The sequence below is a fragment of the Aythya ferina genome (genome assembly GCF_964211825.1).
Source record: "Aythya ferina genome assembly, chromosome: 3".
Taxonomy (NCBI): Eukaryota; Metazoa; Chordata; class Aves; order Anseriformes; family Anatidae; genus Aythya; species Aythya ferina.
In genome coordinates, this window is record NC_140298.1 from 72,215,586 (window position 1) to 72,241,541 (window position 25,956).

Below are 25,956 nucleotides of genomic sequence, written 5' to 3' on the forward strand. Positions count from 1 at the left end.
TTCAGAACACTCATTTGTATTGGATACACAGCTGAAATGTTTCTCTACACACTATATTTTCTTGCCTCCTAAATGTACTTTCTGATAACTCTGTGAGTCCCAAGCCATTTGTATGCTTTATGAGAAATAAATGAAAGTTAATATTTACTCATATCCGTTCTGTGTGTGGCATGCATGTATATGTCAAATAAAATAAACATCTTACTGTGATCACCTGAATTTTCTGTTCCAAAGTGAGTTCTGTCACTGTAGCCTTGAGTTGTTAATATACCAAACAGCAAGGGGACTCGCGTTTTCTGGATGTTGCTGGTAACTGCTCCCTGTATGCTAATGTGACCTCTTCTTGTTAAGCCAGTTAATACTTCAGAAAGCTTTTTCTCTAATCTTATGGAAAATTTGTTTTTATAAGAAGCTTTTGTGATGGATGGATGAATCTTTTGATAGCTGGAAAAAAAAAAAAAACAACAATTAATACTAGATCAATTTTAAATGGGATATTTACTTTAGTATATCCAAATAATTCTCGATGACTGGAGATACCTAAACACTTAAATATTTTTATTCAAAAAAAGTTTAATCACAACTCATGATTGATGCATGATACATATTTAAATATCTTTTAGATATTCAAAAGCTCATGATATTTATCTGCTTTAAAGAGTCCTTTCATCAGAGGAGGTGAGTTTACTATGGTGAAGGAAGAATAAAAATTAGATGAGGGAGAGAAAAGAATCCTTCTGAAAGAAGAAGAACAAAGAAAGCTTGTCCGAGAAGTACAAGAAAGAACAAGATAATTTTTGCTTTTAAGTCTTATTCTAGTTTCTTAAAATGCAGAAAACATGCTTAACACATGACTTCTCAAATTATTTACTGAAATGCCTTTTTTCATCTGGAAGGATTAGTTTCTAAAACAATTCTTAATACCACTTCTGCATGGTAAAGATGTGATGTATTTTTCTGAAACACAAATAAGTTTTTCCTCTATTGCTTTTTTTTTTTTAATAAAACTTATTTTATCTGGCTTTATTAAAACTCTGGAAAGAATAATTATCCTTCATGAAACTCCTACCAGCCTGCACCTAGAAGCATTTTTAGCTCAGATTTGGAGGAAATCTACTACTTATGGTCGCCTGTCTTGAAGTGTACGGCTTTTTTTTGTCTGGGCTAGGTTACGTGGAGATATCCTTTGGCTGGAAGGGGTGGTGGGGTTAAGGGAGGAAGATACTCTTGTCTTCCTTGCAGACTTATAAAGAAAGAAGAGGCTGATCTCTTTGACAGTATACTCTCATATTCTCCTACTCCTCTGGAGTATGAGAAGCTTCAATGAATTTGACCTCTGGTTTCTAAGGGGCTGTCTCTAGTTTCATTTGCCAAAGGAAGATAAACACTCATTAACTTTGTGGGTTTGAGAATTTTTATTTTCAAGCTTATGTAATTTCTCATATTTAGTCTGTGATAAATACTTCAGAGTAATCTGGTTGTAGCATTACCGGAATAGTTTTTCATTACTGGATAACTTTATCATTACTGGATATCTTGGTAAGGACGGGGAGGAAAAAAGTCACTTCAGAGCTCCTGAGAGTAATAGCATTGCCTCAAGCTAAGCATGGTGTTGGCAGGAGCTGTGCAAATTTCTTTGTGTAGTAACTTCTTTGTGTAGTTTTTGCCAAAGAACCTCTTTCTTGACCTGAAATATCCCTGCTGTTTCCAGCTGCGAGCTTCACGAACAGTGTGAATTTTGATAAGATGATAATTATTCATGCAGAATAATTTATTAGATCATATTCTTGTCCTAATTATTTTCCCCTTTTTAATAATTTTACCTTGTTTTTATTTTCACTTGTTTTCTAACGAGTCTTCCTCTTTTTTAGCTGCTTTCATTGGGTTGACCATGTAATCCTAAAAAATGACCGAAGGATGCAAGTTGCGAGGGATGTTGCTTTCTCTAGCTGAAACAGAAGACACCACTTAAGAGTTACAAAGTGTTTTAAAATGCTACATGATTGTATTGGTAGTTGTCTTGAATTGGTCTTCAAGTTGTGAGGTTTGTAAGCCAGGAGTACTCAGGGTGAAAAATAATTAAATTGGAGCCATAAGAGAATGTTGAATTTGAAGTGGTTTGACATTCGAATCGTCCTATTTTTTTTAACCACAACAAACTAGTGTTAGATGCTATTAAGGAAAGCAGCAATTTTTCCTGCAACCAAATCTTCTTCACAGCCAAATAGTGGGGAATCTTGAGTCAGAAATAAAATGGTTTGTACTAAGTTTAGAGTGTGTGATTCCTTAACGCCTGGATTAAAGTGGATAAATGGTGTGGATTATCCCCTTTGCTGTGGTATCACTTTTACTTCTCTTATCTATCCCATTACTCCCACGGAATTTCTGTAGCACATAATGTAGCAAAGCTCATTGTGATCCCTTAGAGGATGGGGAGGTGACTTTTTAAATTAAAAACAAAACCAAACCAGACTATTTTCCTACACTCACACAGTCATACCCACATACTCAGGAGCATCACACCACGTGTCTACAAGTAGCAGGCAGGCCACGCAGCTGCATGTGTCAAAGTGGTCTGGCCAGATATCCTTGGAATGAAGTGGGGGATGAGAGATGCTATCAAATATTTGTCTTCTGGGTGGTTCTAAGGTCAGCAGCTGTATGCTAAATTTGGATGTGGTTTTTGTACCCCAGGAGCTGTTAATGGTGAGGATCTGTCCTATTCCACCTCTGTGAGTCATTAACTGGCTTTTGTCTCCTGTTGGCTGTTTTACAGCCCCAGTGCTGTTGTGCTGTCATCCTAACAATTTAAGTCTATGGTTTGTCCTTTGTTTTAGTGTAAATGTGGTCCTTGTTTTTACCAGCTTGTGTACTTTGGGGAGCTGGTATGTAGACCTACTGTGTCCTTTGATCTGTTTATCTAGGTATCATCAGTGCATAATGTGCTTAAGGCCATTCTCACATTCTTTCTGGAGCTTCCACACTCAGGCATTCTCAAGTCATTGTCCAATCCTATCAGCCTTAATCTTTTTATCACAATTTCTTTAAGTTTTTATAAAACAGCAGTGGCAGATACCCATCAGTTTCATACCAGCAGCTCCTAATCTGGTATTACCATGTAAACCACCAAAGTATGTTTATCAGACCTACTGTCTGATATCTTCCTTTTCCATCTTGCCAGTGCCAGAGAAAACCTGGGATTTTGCTGTCACAGTTTTAGCTCTTTGGGCTTATCAGTCTAATCCTTTTCTTATTCTTGGTATTTCAGACTGTCTTGTTCATGCATGCAGATTTCTCCCTCTCCAAATCCTATCAACTTGCCCAATACTTCGCAGTTTCTCTGTGCCTTAGGCTCCTGATTGGTTTCTACTCATGGGCTGACTCATCCCTTACACAGGGGACCTTCTTGCCATGAAGAACATATCCAAAGAGCAGCCACCTTCTGGTGATGGAGTGCCACGGGACTGAGTGGGGTGGTTGTTATTCCTATCGATTCTATCTCTGATTCTATCTCTTTTTGGGGAGCCTGTCCCAGTGCCCGACCCCCCTCTGGGTGCAGACCCTTTCCCTAACCCCCATCCTGACCCTCCCCTGTCCCAGCTCCATGCCGTCCCCTCGGGTCCTGTCGCTGTCCCCAGAGAGCAGAGCTCAGCGCCTGCCCCTCCGCTCCCCTCGTGAGGGAGCTGCAGGCCGCCATGAGGCCTCCCCTCGGCCTGCTCTGCTCGGGGCTGAGCACACCAAGGGACCTCAGCTGCTCCTCATACGTCTTCATATCCAGACCCTTCACCCTCTTTGTAGCCCTCCTCTGGACACTGTCTAGTAGTTTTATGTCCTTCTTATATAGTGATACCCAGAACTGCACACAGTGCTCAAGGTGAGGTCACACCAGAGCAGAGCAGGGCAATCCCTTCTCTCGACCAGCTGGCAGTGCTGTGCCTGATGCCCCTCAGAGTATGGTTGACTCTCCTTGCTGCCAGGGCATGCTGTAGGGTTCAACTTGCTGTTAACAAGAACTCCAGCTCCCTTTCTGCGGGGCTGCTCTCCAGCCTCTTGTCCCACATTCTGCACATACAGTCAGGGTTGCCCTGTCCCAGGTGCAGAATCCGTCTGTTGCTGTTATTGAACTTCACATGGTCATTGATTGCCCATCTCTCTAATTTGTCCAGATCTCTCTGCAAGGCCTATCTGCCCTTGAGGGAGTCAACAGCTCCTCCTAATTTGGTATCATCTTCAAACTCAATATGTATTCAAGTCCTGCATCCAGATCATTTATGAAAGCATTAAAGAGAGCTGGCACCAAAATGGATCCCTGGGGAACCCCACTAGTGACTGGCCACCAGTCTGATGTGACCCAATTTACTATAATCCTCTGAGCCTCACCCATCAGCCCATTGTTCACCCATACTACTATATATTTGTCTAGGTGTATGCTGGAGATTTTGTCTAGAAGCATACTTTGAGAAGCTGTTGAAAGCTTCATGGAAATCCAAAAAGATTACATAAACTAGCTTTTCATGATCAACTAGATGGGTGACCTTCTCATCAAAGAAAATTAAGTTGGTTAAGCAGGAATTTCCCCTTGTGAGCCCATCTTGGCTGTGACCAATGACCTTCAGATGTTTTTCAATAACTCACAGAATATTTTTCTCCATAATTTTACCAGGCACTGAAGCGAGACCATAGACCACTACCAAGGTCATCTTTCTTGCCGTTCTTGAAAACTGGAATAGTGTTTGCCAGCTTGCAGTCAAATGGGACCTTTTCAGAGTCCTCAGATGGTTGAGAAATAATTGACAGTTGTCATGATGACAATAGTGAGCTCTCTGAGTACTCTGGGATGAATCCCTTTGGGTCCTGTAGACTTATATGTATCTAGGTGAGCAGCAAATCCCACTAAGTCTGAGGTTCCTGGGAGTGTATTGTTCCTGCAGTCATGGTCCTCCAACCCAGGGCACCTGGGATCCCAGAGCCTTGGGACACAAGTTATACAAGTTAATCACTTGTGTAGTCTATTAGACTAAATTTTTTATTTGCAGTCTTACCTGAAAGTTCGTCCAAACTGTACTCAGAGACAGGCATACTATTGGTATGTGGTTTTTGAATTTGCCTTTTGATTGTGCCTTCTGGGATCTTTCTTGAGGAAAAAAAAAAAAAAAATCCTGTAATTTTGTGTAATGCCAGTTTACACCTTTTTTTTTTTTTTTTTTTTTTTTTTTTTTTTGTGATCAAGGTGAAGTTATATGCACCAATTTTCCATATTTCTGATTAGGGATCACAAAGTTCACTGTCCACTATTTATACATAAAAGTTTAGATATTTGCTATCTTGTTTCTTTTTGGATGCTTCGACTGATGTATTGTACAGCAGCTGCTGAGATATGTGGAGATGGGCTCACTACTTCTGTGGTGGGACTGGTAGAAGCCAAGGCATAATTTGGGCTCCCCCTCCTGCTGTTGCCCCTTTGATGGGTGTGCAGATGATAACTTATCACATAACCCAACTCTGTACACAAAGAGAAAGAGTTCACAATCTGACACCTGCTAAGATCAGCAGTGATATTTTAGTCCTTTCCTTCCCCTTAAACTCAGAAATAAGAAATTCTGATTTCCTATTCACTCATTCATTTGGAGTTAAGTTCTGACTGCAAAGATGGCAAATTGTTGGTGTAATTCTAGTGTGCTGGAATCTAGTGCTCTGGAAATAACATTAAAGTATGGTTGTGGATTTGCTAGTAGGCAAGCTACTCGTTGCTTAGATTGTAAGCTGATGAAAGTGAACTAAAAATGCTCACTTCTGAGAAATTAGGATGCAGTGGATGGAGATTGATCTTTCAGCAGAAAGACTTCAAAGTGTTTTTTTTTTTTTTCTTTTTTTTTTTTTTTCTAATGACTGTTTATTCTATGACATACTATTCTGCAATAAAACCTGGAAAAACTCTCTGCTGATTATATTCCCAGTTCTTGCCATTGACACAACAAAAATAGCTGAGTCACTTCAGGGAAGAGCGTTTCAGATTTGCACAGCTTAAGCAAGGCTATTGCAACTGCTCTGTAGAGTGGTGGATGTAGGCTTCATCTCAGCAAATAAAGATAAGAATTCTCTAGTGAAAGGCTAGGGAGGAAAGCACTGAAACTCCCTGAGGTCATTCAACCCTCATTGGATCTTCAAGGAGATGACTGATTACAACAGTTGTCTTGACCAAATATTACAGTGCAGAAAGATTTTTATGTCTTAAAGAAGCAATAAACAGTGTTTTAATCCAGGACTTCAGAGAAAAAAATCATGCTAGACAGTGTGTGCCTGTATCTGTTTGCTTATGTCGGGTACAAAGAGTCTTTTTAATGCGGCAACCCAGAAGCCTGAAGAGCGAAAGGCATTGGTGAAAAATGGGGGAGGAAATGAACCAGCAGTATGATTGGCTTACAGCTTGCTGCTGTTGTACATATTTTATAAATAAGAGCTTTGCACTTGAGATATTTTTCAGAATACCTCAAAATATTGAGTAAATCCATTGATTTTGTTTTTAAGATAAGCGGGATTCTTATCAAGCAGAAATTTTAGTTCTTTAAAAGAATCTTCAGAAAGTTGTATCTGCTTACCATAACCCTGACTTTGATTTTTAAGAGCAGGTATCATGGTTTTGGCAAAGGATCATTAAAAGGTAGATCCAAAGTAGAAGAAGAATAATTAGAAATACTGTTGAAATAGAAAGATGTTTCTTGAGTTAAACAACAAATTTGTTCCAAATACCATTGTTTATATCTGCTTTTTGTTTTCTATGTAAAACATACTTTACTACTCCATTATTTTTAAAACTAGATTTTTCCTATGTAAAATTTTATGTAAATTTTGGAAATACTTAATTTCTTTAGAAGCATACTCAGTATTTTTAGAACTGGTTGGATGTCTTTCAAGCATAACCTTATTAGTTTTGTAGAGCACTATAGCATGATAAAGGAGACCACCTGTGGTGCTTAGAAGTACCTATATATGTAACAAATGTTGTAGAATAAAATTTACTTTCTATGTTAAGCAAATAGAATTTTAGTTCAAAAAAATAATTGCTTTCTTAAATTTTTAAAACTAGTGTAGTTGAATTACTTGCCCATTTGTGTGTATTTTAAATGAAGTTGCTATATTTTGCTATGGAATTAGCTAATGCTGAGGATGAAATGCTGAAGTTGTGTGAAAATGACTTTGAAAAAATGAAGTTGTTTTTTTTTTGGATAAAAATGTGCATAACCTTTTGCTTTTTCAGTCCAGATATTAGACTAGATGGGACAGATGAAAACTCCAAACCTGCAAACCAGCACTTCAGAAAGCTGTAGCTCCTAGGTCCTAGCTCTGTCACAGCCTTAAGCGAGTCGCAGATGTGAAATGCTACATATGCAGTGAGTCACATGGATCAGGGTTGTGAGTTGTGCTGTGTATCTGTATAGTTTGTGCAAACTGACCATTCGTTCAGGTTTTCTGGATGTACAGCATTTGAGTCGCGAGAAAGAAGGTGACTGCACAAGCATTTGGACATAAAGTTAACGAGAAGCAGTTTAATATCCCAGTTAATAATACTGGCAGGCTTGACAGTTTTGGATGGAGATGATACAGAGGCACAAGGTCAAGAGTTAGTGGCTGGTTCACTTGGTTACAAGGGTTACAGAGGGCACAAGCTGAGTCACAGGTGCGTGTAGCTGATAAAAAGGGCACATGCTGACACAGAGAATTACTGTCGTGTATGCTTATCTTGTATTTGCTTTTATCAAGCTCTCTATGCAAATGATTCCCTCTTCCTATTAATCTTCTGAAAGAGACAACATTTTAATGCATTTGTGTTGCAAAAAAAAGACAGTGCCTCTGTTATTTTACTGTTTTCAGTATTTGAAGGGAAGAGAAGTGAAGCGGAGGGAAAATGTGATGCATATAAATCCCTTTTTTAGCCTATGAAGATATTTAATTTTTACACAGTCATCTGAAAATAGTCCAGTTGTAATTGTACTTGTAATACTACATACATTTTCTTGGGTTGAAATGTCTTGTTTCACAATTGACAGTTTTGTTTCTATATAAATAGAAACAAATAGAGCCTTGAAGGTATGGATTTAAGGCCTAAATTAAGTCTGATTTTAAAGAGAGACCTATAGAACATATTGGGGGGGGGGGGGGGGGGGCATACATTAGTGTACTCAGGGAACACGTGCTGTTATAGTGGGGTTTGGGGATGCTCACCAAGTTACTGACGTGTGATGGGGTCTCTTAGCCAACTGTGATGGGTTCAGAAGCATCTTTGCATGTGAAAAGTTAGAATGAATTTGTGAGCTGCTTGATAGTAAGCTACTGTCCTGGACTGCAAATAGTATACCAAATTTAGCTGTGAAATGTGTTTTTTTTTTTTTTTTAATTTAAATTATTATTATTATTGTGTCTTTTAATCTTCATCATGGTCTCACAAGGACTTGGTGCTGTAGAGGTGCCATGGGCTTGCATCATTTAAAAGACAAATTTTGACTTGCAGGTCCTTGCCCAATCTAAGTGAGGTGGGGGGAAAGGAAAAAGACTGGTAGCTTCATTGAGAACTTTAAAATTTGGGTCTTGTTACATAATCCACGGTGCAACTCTAAAACACAAGAGCATTGCCTGCTGTGTTTGGTTGCAGATGTGTTCTGGATATGTGTGTGCAACTTGGTTGTGACAGCAGTTAACATTAAACCCTTCTGGCAAATCGGGCTGTCATCTTTGAATTGAGGAGCTAACACTTTGTTATGCAGAGAACCGAAATCAAAACAGAACGTGATTCTTGGTGTTAATCTGGTTGGTATTTAGAGAAAGGAAAAAAAAAAAACTGTGCTAATTTGGGGTGGGGGAGAGAGGGAAGGAAAGATGAAAGCATGCCTGGGAATCTGAAACGGAACTCCAATTTTTCAGGTCATTAATTAAAAATATGATTATGTTGTGCTTTAAGAACTGTCTCAGTCAGCAGAAAACATTCTTGTATGACTTCTGAAAGGAAAAACAAGTGATTACAGCCATTTCTTATCGATCTGTTCCTTGTTTATTCTTCCTACCACAGCATTTTCAGACTTCATTAAGTGTCAAAGGTCAAGCTCAGTTTGCCATGAAATCCGAACGCGTACGTTTTTCTGTTAATGATTGACTTCAGCCTTTTTTAAAAGGTTCCTGACGGCTTTTGTTTGTAATCTCTACTAGCAGAATTTGACTAACAGTGCATTTTTTATTTTTGAGCTTTTGTCTTTTGAGTTCTTATTAACTTAAATATTTCTTTATTTTACTTTAACGTTGCCAGTTTTATAGAAGCTCTGAAGTTCTAGCAGTAAAAGTTGTTTGGCTGTAAGGACATCTTTCTTTAACCATCTTAGAGTCTTATTTGGTGTCATATAGCTTGAAGAAAACACCACGATTAGTTTCCTATGATGTTTGCTTTGGATTCAGCAGGACTATCTGATTTGTTTATGTGATAAGGGTGGGGAGCAACAAGAAAAAAAAAAAAAAAGCAAAAAACAAAACAACCTCAAAACTGCCTAAGCCTGTGTTATTTTATCAAGAATAAATTGTGAAGCTGTCAGTTATCCACTGTCACTGCATCTAGCTGTTTCATCACTGTGTTTTTTTCTGATTTCACCCATTTTTCTGATTTCTTTCTCTTTCCCTGCAGCTTATGCTCGCAGTCTTATCTGAGTTGATCTCAGTAGAAATTCTAATCTTGTCATTACTTCTGAAGCCAGAGGGTGAAACTAGTCTAGTCCTGCTTTTGTAAATGGCAAGCGTGGGGAAGATCACTGTGTTGATGATATACACAAATCCCTTTTGGCACTTGGTGGTCTTTAAAGTTTTTCCACACATGATGTCAAGAGAACACACAGTGTATAAATCCTTAGAAGAAATCAGTCTATATTCTGATTTTAATATAATGTTTGTAATATATAGGTTCTTACTCATATTATATAAACTTATTCTGCTACTTTCACAACCTACAGGCAAGCTTATACTTCTTTCCACCCTGTTGCACGAAGATCAAAACAGCACGTTGAAATCTGAAGTAGCATTTTGGGCAGTCACAGGGCGTGCTGAAGAGATGCTGTGCATAAACATAGTAAACCTTACGGCTATTTCTAGTCTGCTGAGTTCAGTCTTTTCATTCAGATTAAACTGATTTTTGTGGTCTGTTCATGACTTAATGCTGTGATAGCATACAGCTTGGTTATGGAAACAGAGATCTCTTTATTGGGATCCAGTGGGTCACATATAGTTCTTGGTTTCTGATTCATTGTAGTTCCCAACATCTTTCAGTAATAAGGTTATTTAATAACTGACTGGCTCACAAAGGACAAGAGAAAGGAGGATAGGGGAAAAAGCAATGCGTTGTATTCCTCTGAGGTATTTCAACTCATGCCTGGTTCATCAGTGTTTATGTATTAGCCATGATCTCTTTGTGTTGTGGAAATCTGATCAGATTTATAGATCACTCTGATTCTTAAAGACTGTTCAAGATAACTTATTTTGGGGACACCGAAGCTATTTCCTTGCACTACAATTTCTTTGCCCTGAATATAATAAAATTTTCCTTTAAATCAGGGCTCATATTTTGGATAGCGTTGCTTTAAGGGAGAGCCTACCTCAGATGTCTGCAGTGTAACCTGAGTTCAGAGTATAGGAAACTTCCTGTGGCAGCATTATGTCATAAATTTATTTTTAGACCTTAAACACATACTTGCTCTAAATGGGACCAGCAGTCTTTTTGAGTAGAGCAAGCAGTGCACTCGCTTTATGACAGTGGGGATTCTAGATGTCATGTATGTGTATGGATATATATATATATATATGTATGTGTCACCATACTACATAATTTCAAATTCCCTTGTCCTTTGTCTACTGACATACGTTCTGTGATCTAGGGGCTGCTCAGCAATGGGAATAACTGGGTGGAAATTCAGTAGTTCTCTCCACTGTGCCCCCAGTGATAGGAACATGGGGGTACTCTCAATTCATCGGAATTCACGAGAAGCTCCTGAGCTGTCAGACAGTTTTCGTGAGCTCGTGTCAGCGGGGAATGTGGCGCAAGTCATTTGACATCTTTGGCTAGCGACAGGCTGGTTAAAAATAGGGCTGGCAACTTCTGGGGGGCTGACCTACAGGGGCTCCGTGGGCATGCGAGGATATTCTGATGGTTCTGTGGGACTGTCACTAGCTAACAGCTCTTGAACAGTTCCACCTTTTACAAATTACTAGCTTTTCCCTGGAGGAAAAAAAATAATTAATTAATTAGTTAATGGGGAAAAGAGGATGTGTCTGGAGTGCCTTAGGCAGAGGGTAACCCTGTGCTTCTGGGTACGTGCAATAGGAAGAAAACAATTCTGATGGAAAAACTGCATCAGTAGGAGGGAGATTGGTAGTTTATAATAATGAAGCTTACATCTGTAATGCTAATAATAGTTTCTAGAGATCTGCCTGTAAGGATCTCTTTGTCTTAAAATTCAAGGATGCCATCTACTTCTTCCCATTTCCTGAGGGGGATGAGGGGAGGGAAAGTATCCTGATCCTTCACTTTTGCCCTTTTTTTTTTTTTTTCTTACTTGAAAGAGTCTTTACATTTTCCTAAGTTCCACATACAAAGAATTGGTGGCTGACCTAACATTTCGAACCTAAGATTATTTATTTATTTATTTATTTATTTTTCCTGAGGAACTGCTGAGGCTTATTAACATGATCTTCAGCACCTATTTTTTTTTTTTTCAAGAAGCAAGGACTTAAAACAGCGTTCCTCCAGAATTGGTGCCTGAGCGTGTTCTGTAACTGATTACAGTAAAATGCAGTGGAGCCAAAGCACTATCGGTAGAGCTAAATGTTCTTGAGGAATGTTTAGATGCAGCCTTCTGCTTTGGAAAACCCCTTGTATTCTGCTCTGGTGAGGCCGCACCCCGAGTACTGTGTTTGGATTTGGGCCCCTCACTGCAAGAAGGACATCGAGGCCCTGGAGCATGTCCAGAGAAGGGCTCTGAAGCTGGTGAGGGGCCTGGAGCACAAGGCCTGTGAGGAGCAGCTGAGGGAGCTGGGGGTGTTTAGTCTGGAGAAGAGGAGGCTCAGGGGAGGCCTCATTGCTCTGTACAGCTACCTGAAAGGAAGGTGTGGGGAGCTGGGGTCAGCCTCTTCTCACAGGTAACTAGTGATAGGACCAGAGGGAATGGCCTCAGGTTGCACCAGGGGAGGTTCAGGTTGGCAATGAGGAGACATTTCTGCTCAGAAAGAGCAGCCAGGTGTTGGGATGGGTTGCCCAGGGAGGCGGTGGAGTCACCGTCCCTGGGGGTGTTCAGAGAAAGGCTGGATGTGGTGCTTGGGGACATGGTTTGTGGGTGACGGTGGTGGTAGGGGAATGGTTGGACCAGATGATCTTGGAGAGTTTTTCCAACCCTAATGATTCCGTGATTCTGTGAGGTTTCTAAGCTGCTTATTGCTGTTGGGAGGACACAGCAAAGGAAAAGGTATTACAGTATGCTAGCCCTGTTTTACATGTTCTTTGTCTGTGTACTTAGTGGTGATCAGAAACAGGATGCTAGGCTAAACTAGTCTGATCTAGACAGTATTGCAGTTACTTCATTCTTAAAATAAATACCATGTAAATTTGATTATGCAGGCAAGGAATTATTAATGAGAGCTGAAGACTGAGTTATGGAGTAGTTTGCTGTAAGGTGATGTGGGTGCTGAAAGTGTACAAGTGTTCTGGGAGAGGATAGAAATAGAAGTTCTCGTAAGAGAAGTCTCACTTGAATGCCAATGAATGCACTGAGGGCAAAAAAAAAAGAAATTATTATTTTCAAAACAGAAGACAAGACTGGCTCAAGAAGTTCTTCGTCTGTGAATGGTTTGAGGCTGGGAGAGTCCCCGTTCTTGCATAAATCACAGCTAATCACTTAATGTAAAAACCTTCATACTTCTGTTGTAAATATTGTCTTTCCCTTTTCTTCAAGTTTTTTTATAAAAATACAAGGAAGACACTCCTAAGTAATATTAAAGCCGTGTATTCAGAAGTTACAAAGTGCCATTAGTTAAGCAGTTACGTTAACTCTGTATTATAATTTCATTGTAATACATTACTTTTTTCCACGCAAACCTTTTCAGTGTGTGACAGTGAAAGTTGTTAAATGTGTGCTGCCCATATAGCTTGTCCTATATTGCTTATTTTACACATTCACTTCAAAACATTTTTTCTTAGAAATCTACTTTCTAGGGTACTTGAAACAGTAAGAATCTCACATATTTCCTTTAGTATGTGAGAGAAGTGTTTATTTCCATCTCATAAATCTAGAGACTGACCTGGTTTCAGTTCTAGAGCCTGAAGCAGTTTGTCCCTGGTTCTGTGCTTTCTGCTCATTTTGAGTTAAAACGAGAACTTTACATTATCCAGCATCGTTACAGGCCGTACTGACAGCCGTCGGTGTCGTACAGCCCGAGCTACTGTGCTGGTTACCTAAGGGGACAGTGGGAGGTGGGGTTTTTAGGAAGCACACCTGACAGCGAGCAGCATTGTAGGGGATGGTTGGCCAGGCTGTTCTGCAGATATTTCAGAACAGTGTAGCTGTGGGTCTTAGTGCATGGCAATCTGCACAAATATCTGTGATATTAAGCCTAGAAAGCTCGCTCTTGCTTTTGAAGGTCTGTGCTTCCGTCTTAGCGCGTGTAATGCCAAGTACATTGTTCTCCCAGCTATCCTGTGTGGGGTAATTATACTGCTGTCTTGGTTTGCTGCATGAGCTACACAAACACGTCTAATTTTTTTTTTTTTAATGTGGGGAAACAAAACGTTTCAGAGTTGCTTTTGAATCCTCAGTTTAAATATTCTTCTCTTCGTTTGCGCCCATCACTTCTCTTCCAGACAATAGCTTTTTGTTCCCTGTCTCAACGAGAAAATTCTCGGGGGAAAATATTTAGAAAAAATCTTGAAGTTCATTAGGGCATGAATGGTGTTATTAGTGTATTAAGCCAACCACTTGAAAGACATTTGTGAGGATAAAACTGATAAGACTTAGTGTAACACACAGAAAACTTTTGGCGTAAAGGGGAATGTTATGGAGGGGTAGCCTTTATTTATGTTAAAGCAAGGTTAAAGCATTCAACATGATACGGTACTAATGCTTTATTTTCTGTTGGCTTCTAAGTCTTAGTGTTTGTGTCTAGAGAGTGAACTAAAACTTCTGACAGCTTGATATGTAGTTTGGGACATCAATGTGTATTGTGTAATCCAGCTGTGGCAATGGGGATGCTTTTGGGAACAGTCAGATATTGGCTACTTACATTTATTGCTAAAGCAAGACATGCCATTTAAATTAATAAACCAAAACAAAACCAAAAAAAACTTTTGCTTTTACTTAAAAAGAAAAAACAAACAAACAAACAAAAACAACAACTTAAAAACTTTAAAAAAAAAAAGATTAAAAAAAGTAAAATGGCAGCATATTTGTGGAGTATGTGTATATAGCTGCATGTATATATACTATAGCTGTAGACTTTTGAACAGAAATAGTGTGCGAACATGCACTCAGATTACAGCTGCATAATTTATATTTGTAGTGAACTGATAAGAAAAGGACACGGAGCTGTAATTTTTACTTCGTGTAATTTTAGTTACCGTATATATTTTTTTCAGTGGCATAGAAACACTTTTTGATAGTGTTGCTACCAATAGGCGTGGTATATCAATATAAATGGTCTGATATTTTAACGTAAGAACTACTGTTTTGTTTTCTAAGGAAGCTCAATAACTGTTTGTTTTGCAGTTTCATGGTTTGAGGAGTTAATTCTTAAGTTCCAGTGCCTAAAGGAGGGCTTAAGTCCTCCTAAAGTAAGAATAGCTTTTCTTCTGCGGCAATCAACATGCTTTGTGTATGAATGTTAATGCAGTTACACGGAGCACTTAGGTGTTGTATTACTATCTGAACTAACAGCTTTGGAATAAAGCCAGCATGTGGCCAGGAAAGCAGCCAATAGCCTGGAAGAAAAATGTTTTAATTAGTATGTAATAAGTGCTCTAGAGAACTCTTGCAATCCTGGCAAGCTGTGCATTTGTAATTTTTCATATTAGTTATTTGGGACAGTTACTGTAATTTATGTTTTAAAATGCGGAAGACAATTACAACTTGTACCTTTCTCACACTGAGTGGAAGAAATGGAAGAATGCCTGAAAGCTTATTCGGGCAAAGAAAAATTGAAAATCGCATATGGCCTTCACCTTCTTCACAGCATCAAGATACTGCAGTAGGACCTGCTTGCCTTAAGGAAATAAGTTATTCACACGTGCTCTTCTGCTTATGATATCTTAGGTTTTTTTTTAGTTAGTTGTGCAGGAGAGGGCTGCAGTTTCCTGTAGGTGGGTAAGTGGTAAAGCGTGGACTCCTGCTTCTGGATTCAGTCGTGGTGCTGTTGTGAAATGCGTCAGTGCGTCGGGTTACGTGGCAAGGGCTTGGGTGCAGGGGGCTGCAGGGGTGGCCTCTGTGAGCAGAGCCCAGCAGCTGCCCCAGGTCAGAGCAGAGCCAGCTCCAAAAGGGACCCGCTGTGGAGGTTGTGCTGGGTCTGGCAGGGATGGAATTAACTTTCCCTGCAGCCCCCTGGCTACCAAAACCTTGCCATGTAAAAACAGTGCATTCATAATAAGGCCGTGTCCTTCCTTTCTACCGCACGCTATGTGGGAAATCTGCGCAACCCCCCTTCTGTTTTAGGCCAGCCTGTCATTGCAGTAATAAGGAGGAAATCAAGTGATAAAGGCATGTTTCTTTCATTAGGAAACATGAAAAGACAAAGTCAGCATGTTGCTAATTGAATGTCATTTGAGCTGAATGTTTTCACTGCAGGCTTTTATATTCTAATTTTATTAGCTCTGTAAGCCATTAAGAAGTACTATAAAATATTTGATTAAGCCAAGGAGAATGCTACACGAACCACACAGCCTGTGCTAACTGGGAAATAGGGCTGCTGCACGCTTACATGGGGCTCTGAAGTAACTTAGGCTGTGACTTTATGCGGGCTTCTTGAACTCTTCCAGTTGCTCAGCTTCTTCAGCTGGTTTGTCGCAGGGATTGAGGTGCGTCTACCCATGCGTGTGAGATTGGATGCTCACAGCCAGCAATCGCTGGTGGGCTTCTCTGGTGCCACGGCTGCCTTTGGCCTCTCATAGGCAGGCAGAAAGGAGCTTCAGACATTCCTCTGACCGCTGCTGATCTGATGACAGTGGGCCTCGCCATGCCCACTTCTCCAGCTGCCTGTCCTCTTGGCCTTGGATGGCAGAGGCAGGCATGCCCCACCGGCACAGGCTGCCCAGAGAAGCTGTGGGTGCCCCATCCCTGCAGGTGGTCAAGGCCAAGCTGGATGGGGCTTTGGGCAACAAAATGCCTCTACAATGGTCCTTGAAACTCCACAATATTTATCACATCCTCAAAAAACAAAACAAACCCCCAAAAAAGAACAACCACCAACACGCTCACACACAGAAAAACAAACTATCCCAAACAGTTCATAGTTCATTGAGATCATTGTTTGCACTAAAATTACGGTTTTATTTCATGTGCTCTCATTATTTGTCTCTAGCCATCTGTTCTCTTTTGTCTTTCATTTACATTGTAAACTCTTTTGAAGAAATGGTTCTTTGTTTGCTTGTTTGTTTTACTCTGTGTTTTTTCAGTGCATAGCACAATGGGGTCTTCATCAGTGCATATGCCTCATCAGCACTTCAGCAGCTTATAAATCTTGGTATTAGTATATCTGCTTCCAAACAGTGTCCCTTAGGTCTCTTGGATACTTACTGATTTCGGGCAGCCTTATTTACCCTTATCACTGAATCACAGTTGCTTATCTAACTGTCTTTAGCAAAGATACTCTAAACAAAATCCCAACACAAATTTAAACCTATTACACAAATTTAAACCTATTCCAGAAAGGAGTTAAGATATTTTTTCTCAATGCATCTTGCATCAAAAGCTTTTTTCACTACTTTTCCTCCCCTAAATAGATGGGGAAGTTTACCCACTTCTATATGCTTGTTATAAACACTGTGTTAGAACAGCATGGGTTACCTTTATGACCTGGGAGCACCACTGAGTGTAACATCACTAATGCGCATTTGGGAGAATGATTACACGCTAGCTGGTAAATGATGCAGTTCTGTATGCCCGTATAAAATGAAGCAGAAAGTTGATTTTTAATTTAAAATGAATCAAATACTCTTCCACCTAAGTTACTTGAAGGTATTGTAGCACGTGAGTCGGTATGCTCGAAATTCAGCCACAAAAGTGTGTTTTGTAACTTTAGTGTACTCACCTGAACAGAGTCTTAATGATCTAAAGACTCATTTATTTATAAACAAACAACTATAGTTTAAGCAATACTTTTAGAGCTGGAGCTGGATCTAGATCGATGCAATTAAAGTTTGTTAAACTTTTCAGCAAACCTAGCTGCTTAAAGTCATTGAAGCATAGAGTTAAATCAAGTGAAATGTATTACTATATATTTCAGAATAAACGTGGCGTGGAGTTATCGTTAATGGGCTAGTCATCATCTTGAATACTTGCTCAGTCACTGGTGGAATAATTGTGTTGAAAAAAAAAGAATAAAGAAAAGCAATAATAATTTGTGTAGTTAATTGTATTTCTTCAACTGATGAAGTCTAAATCATTTGATCATGTAAATTGGTCAGGCTTTTAATTTTTACCATGTTAGGTAAATGTATTTTTAAAACTATATAAACATACAGTTTTAGGTATCATGATATGTTTCTGAATTAAAACAAATAGTAGCTGAAAGCTTTAATTACTCGGTCTTCTAAAACACTGTCTTTTTCTATTCTGCAGCATGGGTGAGCTCTCTTTCTATGGGAATGGTCTTCTTCTGTTCTCCAATAGTCAGCATATTCACAGACCTGTTTGGTTGTCGAAAAGTTGCTGTTATTGGAGCTGCAGTAGGGTTTGTTGGACTCCTTTCAAGTTCTTTTGTAAGGTAAAAGCATTTATTTACATTCAAAGTGTATTTTATCAGTTTTACAATGTAGAGGTTATGTTGGTCCTATCAGCTGAATATGAAGAAATAAGCAGTGCTGTTTTATATTATCTGCTAGCTGAAGCTTAGAAACCTTGATCTCTCTGTTTCTGTTTTTCTAAATATATGCCTTTTGTCAAAACTCCCAAGTGGAGCTTTTAACTTCAAAAATTACTTTTAAAATATAATCTAACCTCATAACAGCACATCCTATTTAACAGGAGCTACTATGTATGAGTCTATCGACAGCAAGACTACGCAGTAACCTCCAGGGAGGTGTTAATATTCAGTCAAATCAATGTTTTCTTCTATTCTTACTGTTCCAGTTGCCTAACCCTAAGATAGTGACAAACTTGGTACAATGATATATGCTTAGAGTTTACTGTCTTTAAGGAAATCTCAGTTCTTTCTTTTGTGACTAAAAATACTTAAACAGTAGACGAGTGGTTTTCTTCCCTCCAGATTACACTTTGTTTTCTGTAAATTTTGCAGAATAAATCCTAGGAAGTTTGAGTGACTGATTTGTTTTACATGCACAGTGGAAGATGAGGAAACAGGAAGCTTACTTTAGTCATCAGCAGAAACTGTTCAGTGAAGATAGAAAAATAGCAAAATAAGCTATAGTTACATCCAGTTCTCAGTCTGCTAAGAGACTCTGCTAAGTGCATACAAGGCTTGAACGAAAAGCAAAATTCTGAAAAGTTTTCTGCATAGAAGAAAACATATTTCTATACCAACAGGCTTGAGAGAATGTGCTTTCTGTGCCTGTGTTCTGAACCAGACAGATGTGAGCTCTCTGTTACCTGAATGGGTGGATGTCAATGCTGCATGGCACCATGCCTGAGCTAATGCATCTAGCTTGGGTTATGTCCTCTAACATGAAAACATACCCACAAGTTTACTGAAAGAGAAGACAAGCGGTCCTTGCTTAGGTGCTGAGATTTGTGTTTTTATTTATTCTGACAATAAATAATATTTATGGGAAATGGAAAACTACTACTTGCTACTTGAGCAAGTGTCTCTCCTTTTTTTTTTAGTTAATCCAAATGCAAATACATTTTATTTAAAGCAAACAAACTAAACAGAGCACCTACTCCGTGATATGTTTTAAGAGGCTTGTCACCACATTTGAGGTGGAAACTAAAGAATATGTGTTGGAAAAGTCATTTCTCCCTGTTTAACACAATATTGTGGTAACTGATAAATACTAACAGAGCCTCATTAATGCTAAATTAAAAGGAAAGTTGTTTCCTGCCTTTGAAGAAAAGGTTGTCATCTTTATACATTTCCCTGATATCCACTGGAACAACACTACAGAAGCTGCATGCCAAAGGACGTTATTTTGTACTGGTTTTAAAAAATACTTCACCTTGTTTGAATTTTGTTTTAGAATTTGAGCAGCACTTGTGCTTTGAATGAGATGAGTTCTTATTATAGTACATTACAGGTTAATGTGCATTCTTAGTGTTTTATTGTGTTACTCACACTATAAAATGATTTATGCTGATGTTATCAGTTAATTGAGGATGTATAGTTCAGATATAGAAGTGTTCTAGAAGTGGTGAAATTTCATACAGCAGGCAAATCTAAATATGATTTACTGCTTTTGTTACATACATACTTGATACAAATTGTATCTCTTAGGAAGCTGAGATGTAAGAGCATTTGCAGCGCAGGAAATTTTTTTTTATGTATATCATACTGCAAACTGTTTGAATCCACAGAAAGGAAGCAAAAGTTATTTGTCCTTACTGTATTATGTTCCTCCTCTCATTTTATATCTTCTGATTTTATTTTTCTTGGATGTTTTCCATTGCTTAAGGTAATCAGTCTTTCCCTCTTACACTGTTTCTTTTGGCTACCTCGTATATAATGTTTTATAAATTGATAGTTTAGTTTCGAAAGCAACAATAATGTTACACATGTAGTCCTTTTCACAATTACACACAACACCATAGTTGATGGTTAATCAAATACTGTTTTCTAAGAATTTCTGTAATTGCATGGGAAGCTTGCAGAACATGCTGGCAGCTAACATTCTGTGGTGAAACATGCCAAATAAAGCATTCATACTATTAATAAATAAATAAACTGTTTTTCTGCAACTGCTTTAAAAGCAGGTGTTAGCAGATTAAAAAGAACCTATGGTTCATTTATAAACATATATATATATATATTTAAAAAAAGTAAAAAAATCACATTTCACTTTAGAAAGTTGTTATAATGCTTTTCACACACTCGTGCTCTTTCATCAAAATGTAAAAATGTCTTCTTTGAATTATCGATAGTAGAGTACTAATTTAATACTAACACTGTTACTACATACTGTTAAGATTTCTTGCTCAATGAGCTTTTTATGTCTGTCTGTGATATAATGCAATGGCCTTAATTAATTTCAGTCATGCTGTATGCAGGTGATGGTGGAGAAACTTGTGATGGGGATCCTCCTTAACAAGAGCTGAAATACTTCATTATCAATTCTTTTTTCTTTCTTGGCATATCCAGTATCTGAATCAAAACAAAGAATTTAGAATATATAATAAAGAAGGGAATATTTGTCTTAAACCATAATAACTAAAAATTCTGTCATTTCCTAATAATGGTTTATATTACCAAAACTTAAAAAAATATCTTTTTATTACTAATAATGCTTACTGCTTTTGCTGTTGTATTTTCATAATAAGCTATGTAAATGTTTAATTCTTCTCGGTTCATGAGGAGGACCAAATATTATGTTTGAACTGCTAGAACAAGGAAGAAATGTATAAGCCAAAGCAATATAATCATATTTAAACAAACAAAAGAAACACTAAAAAATAATAATTAAAAAAAAAAAACACTAATATGTTTAAAGTTATATTTGGCGCATTCATCTTGACAATGATTTTTAAAATTTTATTCAGACTACTTGGTATAATTCTACCGAAATAACTGCTACTTGGTATAATTCTACTGAATTAACTAATTCTGTTCAATGAAGTTCTAGGAAATGTTCATTAGAAAAAAGAGTTGGTTAATTAAGTTTACACAGTGTAATTCCACCACAAGTACACATAAACTCTTAACTCACTCCTGAAAATATGTCAATTCATTAGAAAAACTCTTGTATATGGTAGTTCAATGTGAGTATAAGTGCTTAACGAAACATTATTTTTTTTTCTTTTCTTTTGATACAGCACCATTGAACCTCTGTATTTCACCTATGGAGTCGTATTTGCCTGCGGCTGCTCATTTGCGTACCAGCCGTCTTTGGTCATTCTTGGGCACTATTTCAAGAAACGCCTTGGACTAGTGAATGGCATCGTCACTGCTGGCAGCAGCTTATTCACTGTGACACTGCCCTTCCTCTTGAGAGTTTTGATTGATTCTGTTGACCTGTTCAACACCTTACGGGTCCTGTGCGTCCTTATGTTTATTCTGTTCCTGGCTGGCTTTACGTACAAACCCCTCATTTCCAACGCCAAAGACAAGGAGGTAGCAAAGAAGGGCAAGTTCAGATTTCCTCCTGAGAAAAAGATTTTCAATTTCTCCGTTTTCAAAGTTATGAGTTACCGAATCTGGGCTTTTGGGATTCCAGCTGCACTTTTTGGATACTTTGTGCCTTATGTCCACTTGGTAAGTGCAGATCTTTTCCTACATATGATGTGTTTAAAAGTACTGTAATTTCCCTTTGTGCTATGAACTAAGATCAGTGATAGGAATCAACATTTAAGTTAAAGATGTTTTGGGGAGAAACATGAAATTAATTCTGATGATGTCTGTGATTAAAGGAGATTCTAGGGCTCTAATCAAAACCAGTAGACTAAGCCAGTTAAAATTTTAGCTCCTCGTTCTCAACTTTAGGTTCTATAGCAAGAAAGATGTAAAATACTTTAACCATGAAAAGAGACATTTGAAAAATATTCTGTGCTATTCTGAAGAGGGTGATAAGGAGGATTGCTTGTTGTTTTTGCCACTCAGCTGCAAACATTGCCAATGGTACTTGTGCATTTTAGAGGTATAATGGGAGGAAGGAGTAAATAGCAGGAAAAGGGAAAAATATCTGATTTCTAATTTTTGTTCCATTAAATTATGATATGTTTGTTAAAAATTGCATTTTAGGCTATATTTTATCAGCTATTTTCCTTTTTTTGTTAAATGCAAAAGATTAGGATTTATCTGTCTCTCAGACTTTACTTTTGTGGTTTATCACTATAGCACATATTTCTGGCCCTGTTATCTTGGGGCTTCTAGTTGCCATTTCAACATTTTTTTTTTATCACTGTTTACAATAACTGCTACAGCTTTAGTTTCTGATGGTGGGGAATCTGGCAATCAACCATTTCTTATTCATGTACTGAACCTTTTTTTGGCGTGTACACTTTTAATCTAAGACATTTAGATGCAACTGGGTGATGCATTACATGAAGTGTAGTTAAGATGAATTTATACAGTGGTGAATTATGTTTGAACCCTGGTGGTGCTGTCTAAACTGAAGTGTTGCAAACCAAGAAGTTAAAAGGGGAAAGAAAACAAACCACCAAACCTGCAATGGGCTGTGCATCATCTCTCATCCTCCCATTCAAGAGCATTTGATAAAGGGCATGGTCTAGTAGATTTACTACACACAAAGAAAGCAGGGATATCACATTAATATTTATTATTCATCCATGACATTACAGTAAGATTCATGATAATAAATGTCTTGAATTCTATCAAAAATTTTCTCACTCTTTATAAACCCTTCAGTTTGTGTATAATATAGCAGGTGGCATTACTGCGTTCTGGTAATACATTGGTGAGGTTACTGACTCTGGATCATGCATACTAACATTAGAAAAAAAATACCTAGGGGTGTGCAGTGGTTTGCTTTTGAGCAGTTATAAACTGATTTTTATTCATGGCTGGTTCTTGTTACTTAATTTTTAATGATAAGTAGATCTTATTCTGTAAAACAGTGAATAGTCCTTGGAAATTGTCTAATTCAATGACGAGGCTAGGGTGACATCTTTCTTCACTATGACAGATTTCTTTACTGAAAGTGCTGTGAGGCATTAGAACAGGCTGCCTAAGGAAGTAGTTGAGTCACCGTCCCTGGAGGTCTTCAAAAGACATGTAGATGTGGCGCTTAGGGACGTGGTTTAGTGGTAGCCTTGGCAGTGCTGGGTTAACGGCTGGACTTGATGACCTTAGAGGTCCTTTCCAACCTGAATGATTCTATGACTCTAGATCTCATGCTGTTTTTCAAAAATTCTGTAGAGATGTTCTGAAATAAAACAGTGTTCAGGGGAATAAAGGGGAAGTGCTGTAGAGTAAGCATTACACAATCGCTTTGGAAGGGACCTCTGGAGGCCACCTGCTCCAACCCCTGCTCAAGCAGGGGCACCCAGAGCTGCTTGCCCAGGATGTGTCCAGGGGGCTTTTGAAGACATCCAAGAAGGAGACCCCACAGCCTCTCTGGGCAACTTGTGCCTGTGCTCTGTCACCCACACAGCACAGAAGTGCTGCCTGGTGCTCAGATGGAGCCCCTTGCTTTGTGTCCTGGCACTGGGCACCACTGCAAAGAGCCTGGCTCTGTCTTCTTTGCACCCTCCCTTCAGGTATTTATACACATTGATGAGATCCCCCTGAGCCTCCTCTTCTCCAGGCTGAACAGTCCCAGCTCCCTCAGCCTCTCTTCCTCAAAGGTGCTCCTTGATCATCTTTGCAGCCTCCATTGGACTCTTTTCTGTCCAGGACTTTCTTGTACTGGGGGGCCCAGAACTGTGCACAGTACTCCAGGTATGTCCTCAGCTATGCTGAGTTAGAGGGGAAGGATCACCCCGCTTGCCCTGCTGGCAATCCTTTGCCTAATGCAGCCAAGAATACTATTAGCTATTAGATACAGCTATTAATATTTCCAGAGAATTGAAGGACAAGACTAGCCAAGCAGAACCTCTAAAATACAAGTATTGAATATGCTTTTTTTTTTTTTTTTTTTTTTTTTTTTTTTTCCCCCATATCAGATTGGCAAAAAATCTTGTTGCAAAATACAGCTGTAGTACATGAAAAGGCTACAAAGAGGGTGAAGGGTCTGGAGGGCAAGACATATGAGGAGCGGCTGAGGTGCCTTGGTGTGCTCAGCCCCGAGCAGAGCAGGCCGAGGGGAGGCCTCATGGCGGCCTGCAGCTCCCTCACAAGGGATGAGGGGAGCGGAGGGGCAGGCGCTGAGCTCTGCTCTCTGGGGACAGCGACAGGACCCGAGGGGATGGCATGGAGCTGGGACAGGGGAGGGTCAGGACCCAGAGGGGGGTCCGCACCCAGAGGGGGGGTCGGACACTGGGACAGGCTCCCCAGGGCAGTTTGGACAGCGCTCTCAGACACATGGGCTGATTTTTGGGTGGTCCTGTGTGGGGACAAGAGTTGGACTCGATAAGCCTTGTGGGTCTAACAGGGATATACTTCCAACTGAGGATATTCTGTGATTCTAAAAAAATTTGATGGAGGCTGTTTGTAATACAGTGCTTGATATCCTACTTTTAAATAGTTCTACAGTCTTTATAATCTATTATTTTAAAGACTGTCTCCAAATTAAGAGACTTAAATGCCTTTTTTTTTTTTTTTTTTTTTTTTTTTTTGGATTCAGATGAATAATGAAGCCTAACTTTTTAACCAAATCTTTGTTAGTCAGTCTGGTTTCTATGTCACTTTTGAGAGAAGAAGCTCTACCAACTTGTAGGAACTCCTCACTTATAAGTCTTATTATTGAAAACAAACAAACTTTTTTTTTCCTATTAAATACCTAATTTTACAGTATAATTGCTCTACTTCTCCTATAAACCAGAGGAAAATCTTAAATAATGCGTAGTAAGCTCCCACTGTTTTTAAATACAGTCCTTCTAAACAAGAAGCAGCTTAGCTTTCGTTCTTGCCTTTACACATATCATTGATATAAATGGTAGCTAGTATAGTAATTTCAAAAGGAAGGTATTTTTTTTTTATAACTGGACACTTGAAAGATGAATTTATTTTTATGAAAACATGAATAAGAACTATAATGCTATTTGCTGGTGGGCAATGATGTGTAGAGTTATCTAGGTTTGTTGGACTTGGTGATCTTGAAGGTCTTTTCCATCTACCTGATCTATGAAGTCCCACTGTATGCTTGGAGGACTCCCTAAAACTTTAGAAAGTCTCTGTGGATCTGTATTTGAAAGTCTGAATATGCAAGTGTTGGAGAACGCCTCTGTGAAGGAACAGCATGAATTCTGCCCTTCAACACAAATACTTAAACTCCAGTAGATAACTCTGGATTTTTTTTTTTTTTTGAACCTAGTTTTGTCTGCTTTGATAAAAGAAAAAAAAACAAAAAACAAAAAACAAACAGATTTAATGTACTTCCAAAAGGTCCAGATAAATTGAAGGCTATAAGGAAAAGAAAAATGACCTTTGTTTGTGCATCTTCCAAACCAAGAATTACTTTCCTCTGCTTTAGAAAATGAAAGTTACTACTGTGCCATGGTTTACTGTGTTGTTAAACTTGTATGCAAGATTGGAAAAGGGATTTCATGCTTGGACAACTGACAGCTTTCATTATGCTAAAACTCTTGAAATCTTTCTGCTGTTGGGGATGGTCGGCAATAGTCAGGCTGCTAGACTGCTGCTGGTTGCAAGTGCCCAGTGAAAACAAATCTACATATGATGCTCCAGGAAAGATTTAGGGATGGAGTTGTAAATTATTCTCCTGAAAGTAAGAGTTTCCTCTGCTGCTGAGAAGGCCTGCCTTGGGCCTGTCCAACTTGAAAACTATGCCCAGCCATCTTCTTTACCTGTGTACTACTACCTTTTATCAGGATTTCAGCTTTGTTTCCAAGGATCTCCAAACACCACCCGTGAAGCGGGCACATGCTCCACGTGCCTACCAGTTGTGTGCCACCAGTCGAGCCTAGCAGAGCTGAAGGTTGCAGG

General features: G+C 38.8%; 1 protein-coding gene across 1 annotated transcript in view; it reads left to right on the plus strand.

The window, feature by feature from the left end:
- The window catches only part of SLC16A10 (solute carrier family 16 member 10), a 67,069-nt gene that overhangs the window by 16,887 nt on the left and 24,226 nt on the right, over positions 1 to 25,956 (plus strand). The window contains exons 2-3 of the mRNA XM_084513603.1: positions 17,847 to 17,991; positions 21,207 to 21,645. Coding sequence (XP_084369729.1) covers positions 17,847 to 17,991; positions 21,207 to 21,645 — 584 coding nt within the window. The remainder of the gene's footprint in view (positions 1 to 17,846; positions 17,992 to 21,206; positions 21,646 to 25,956) is intronic.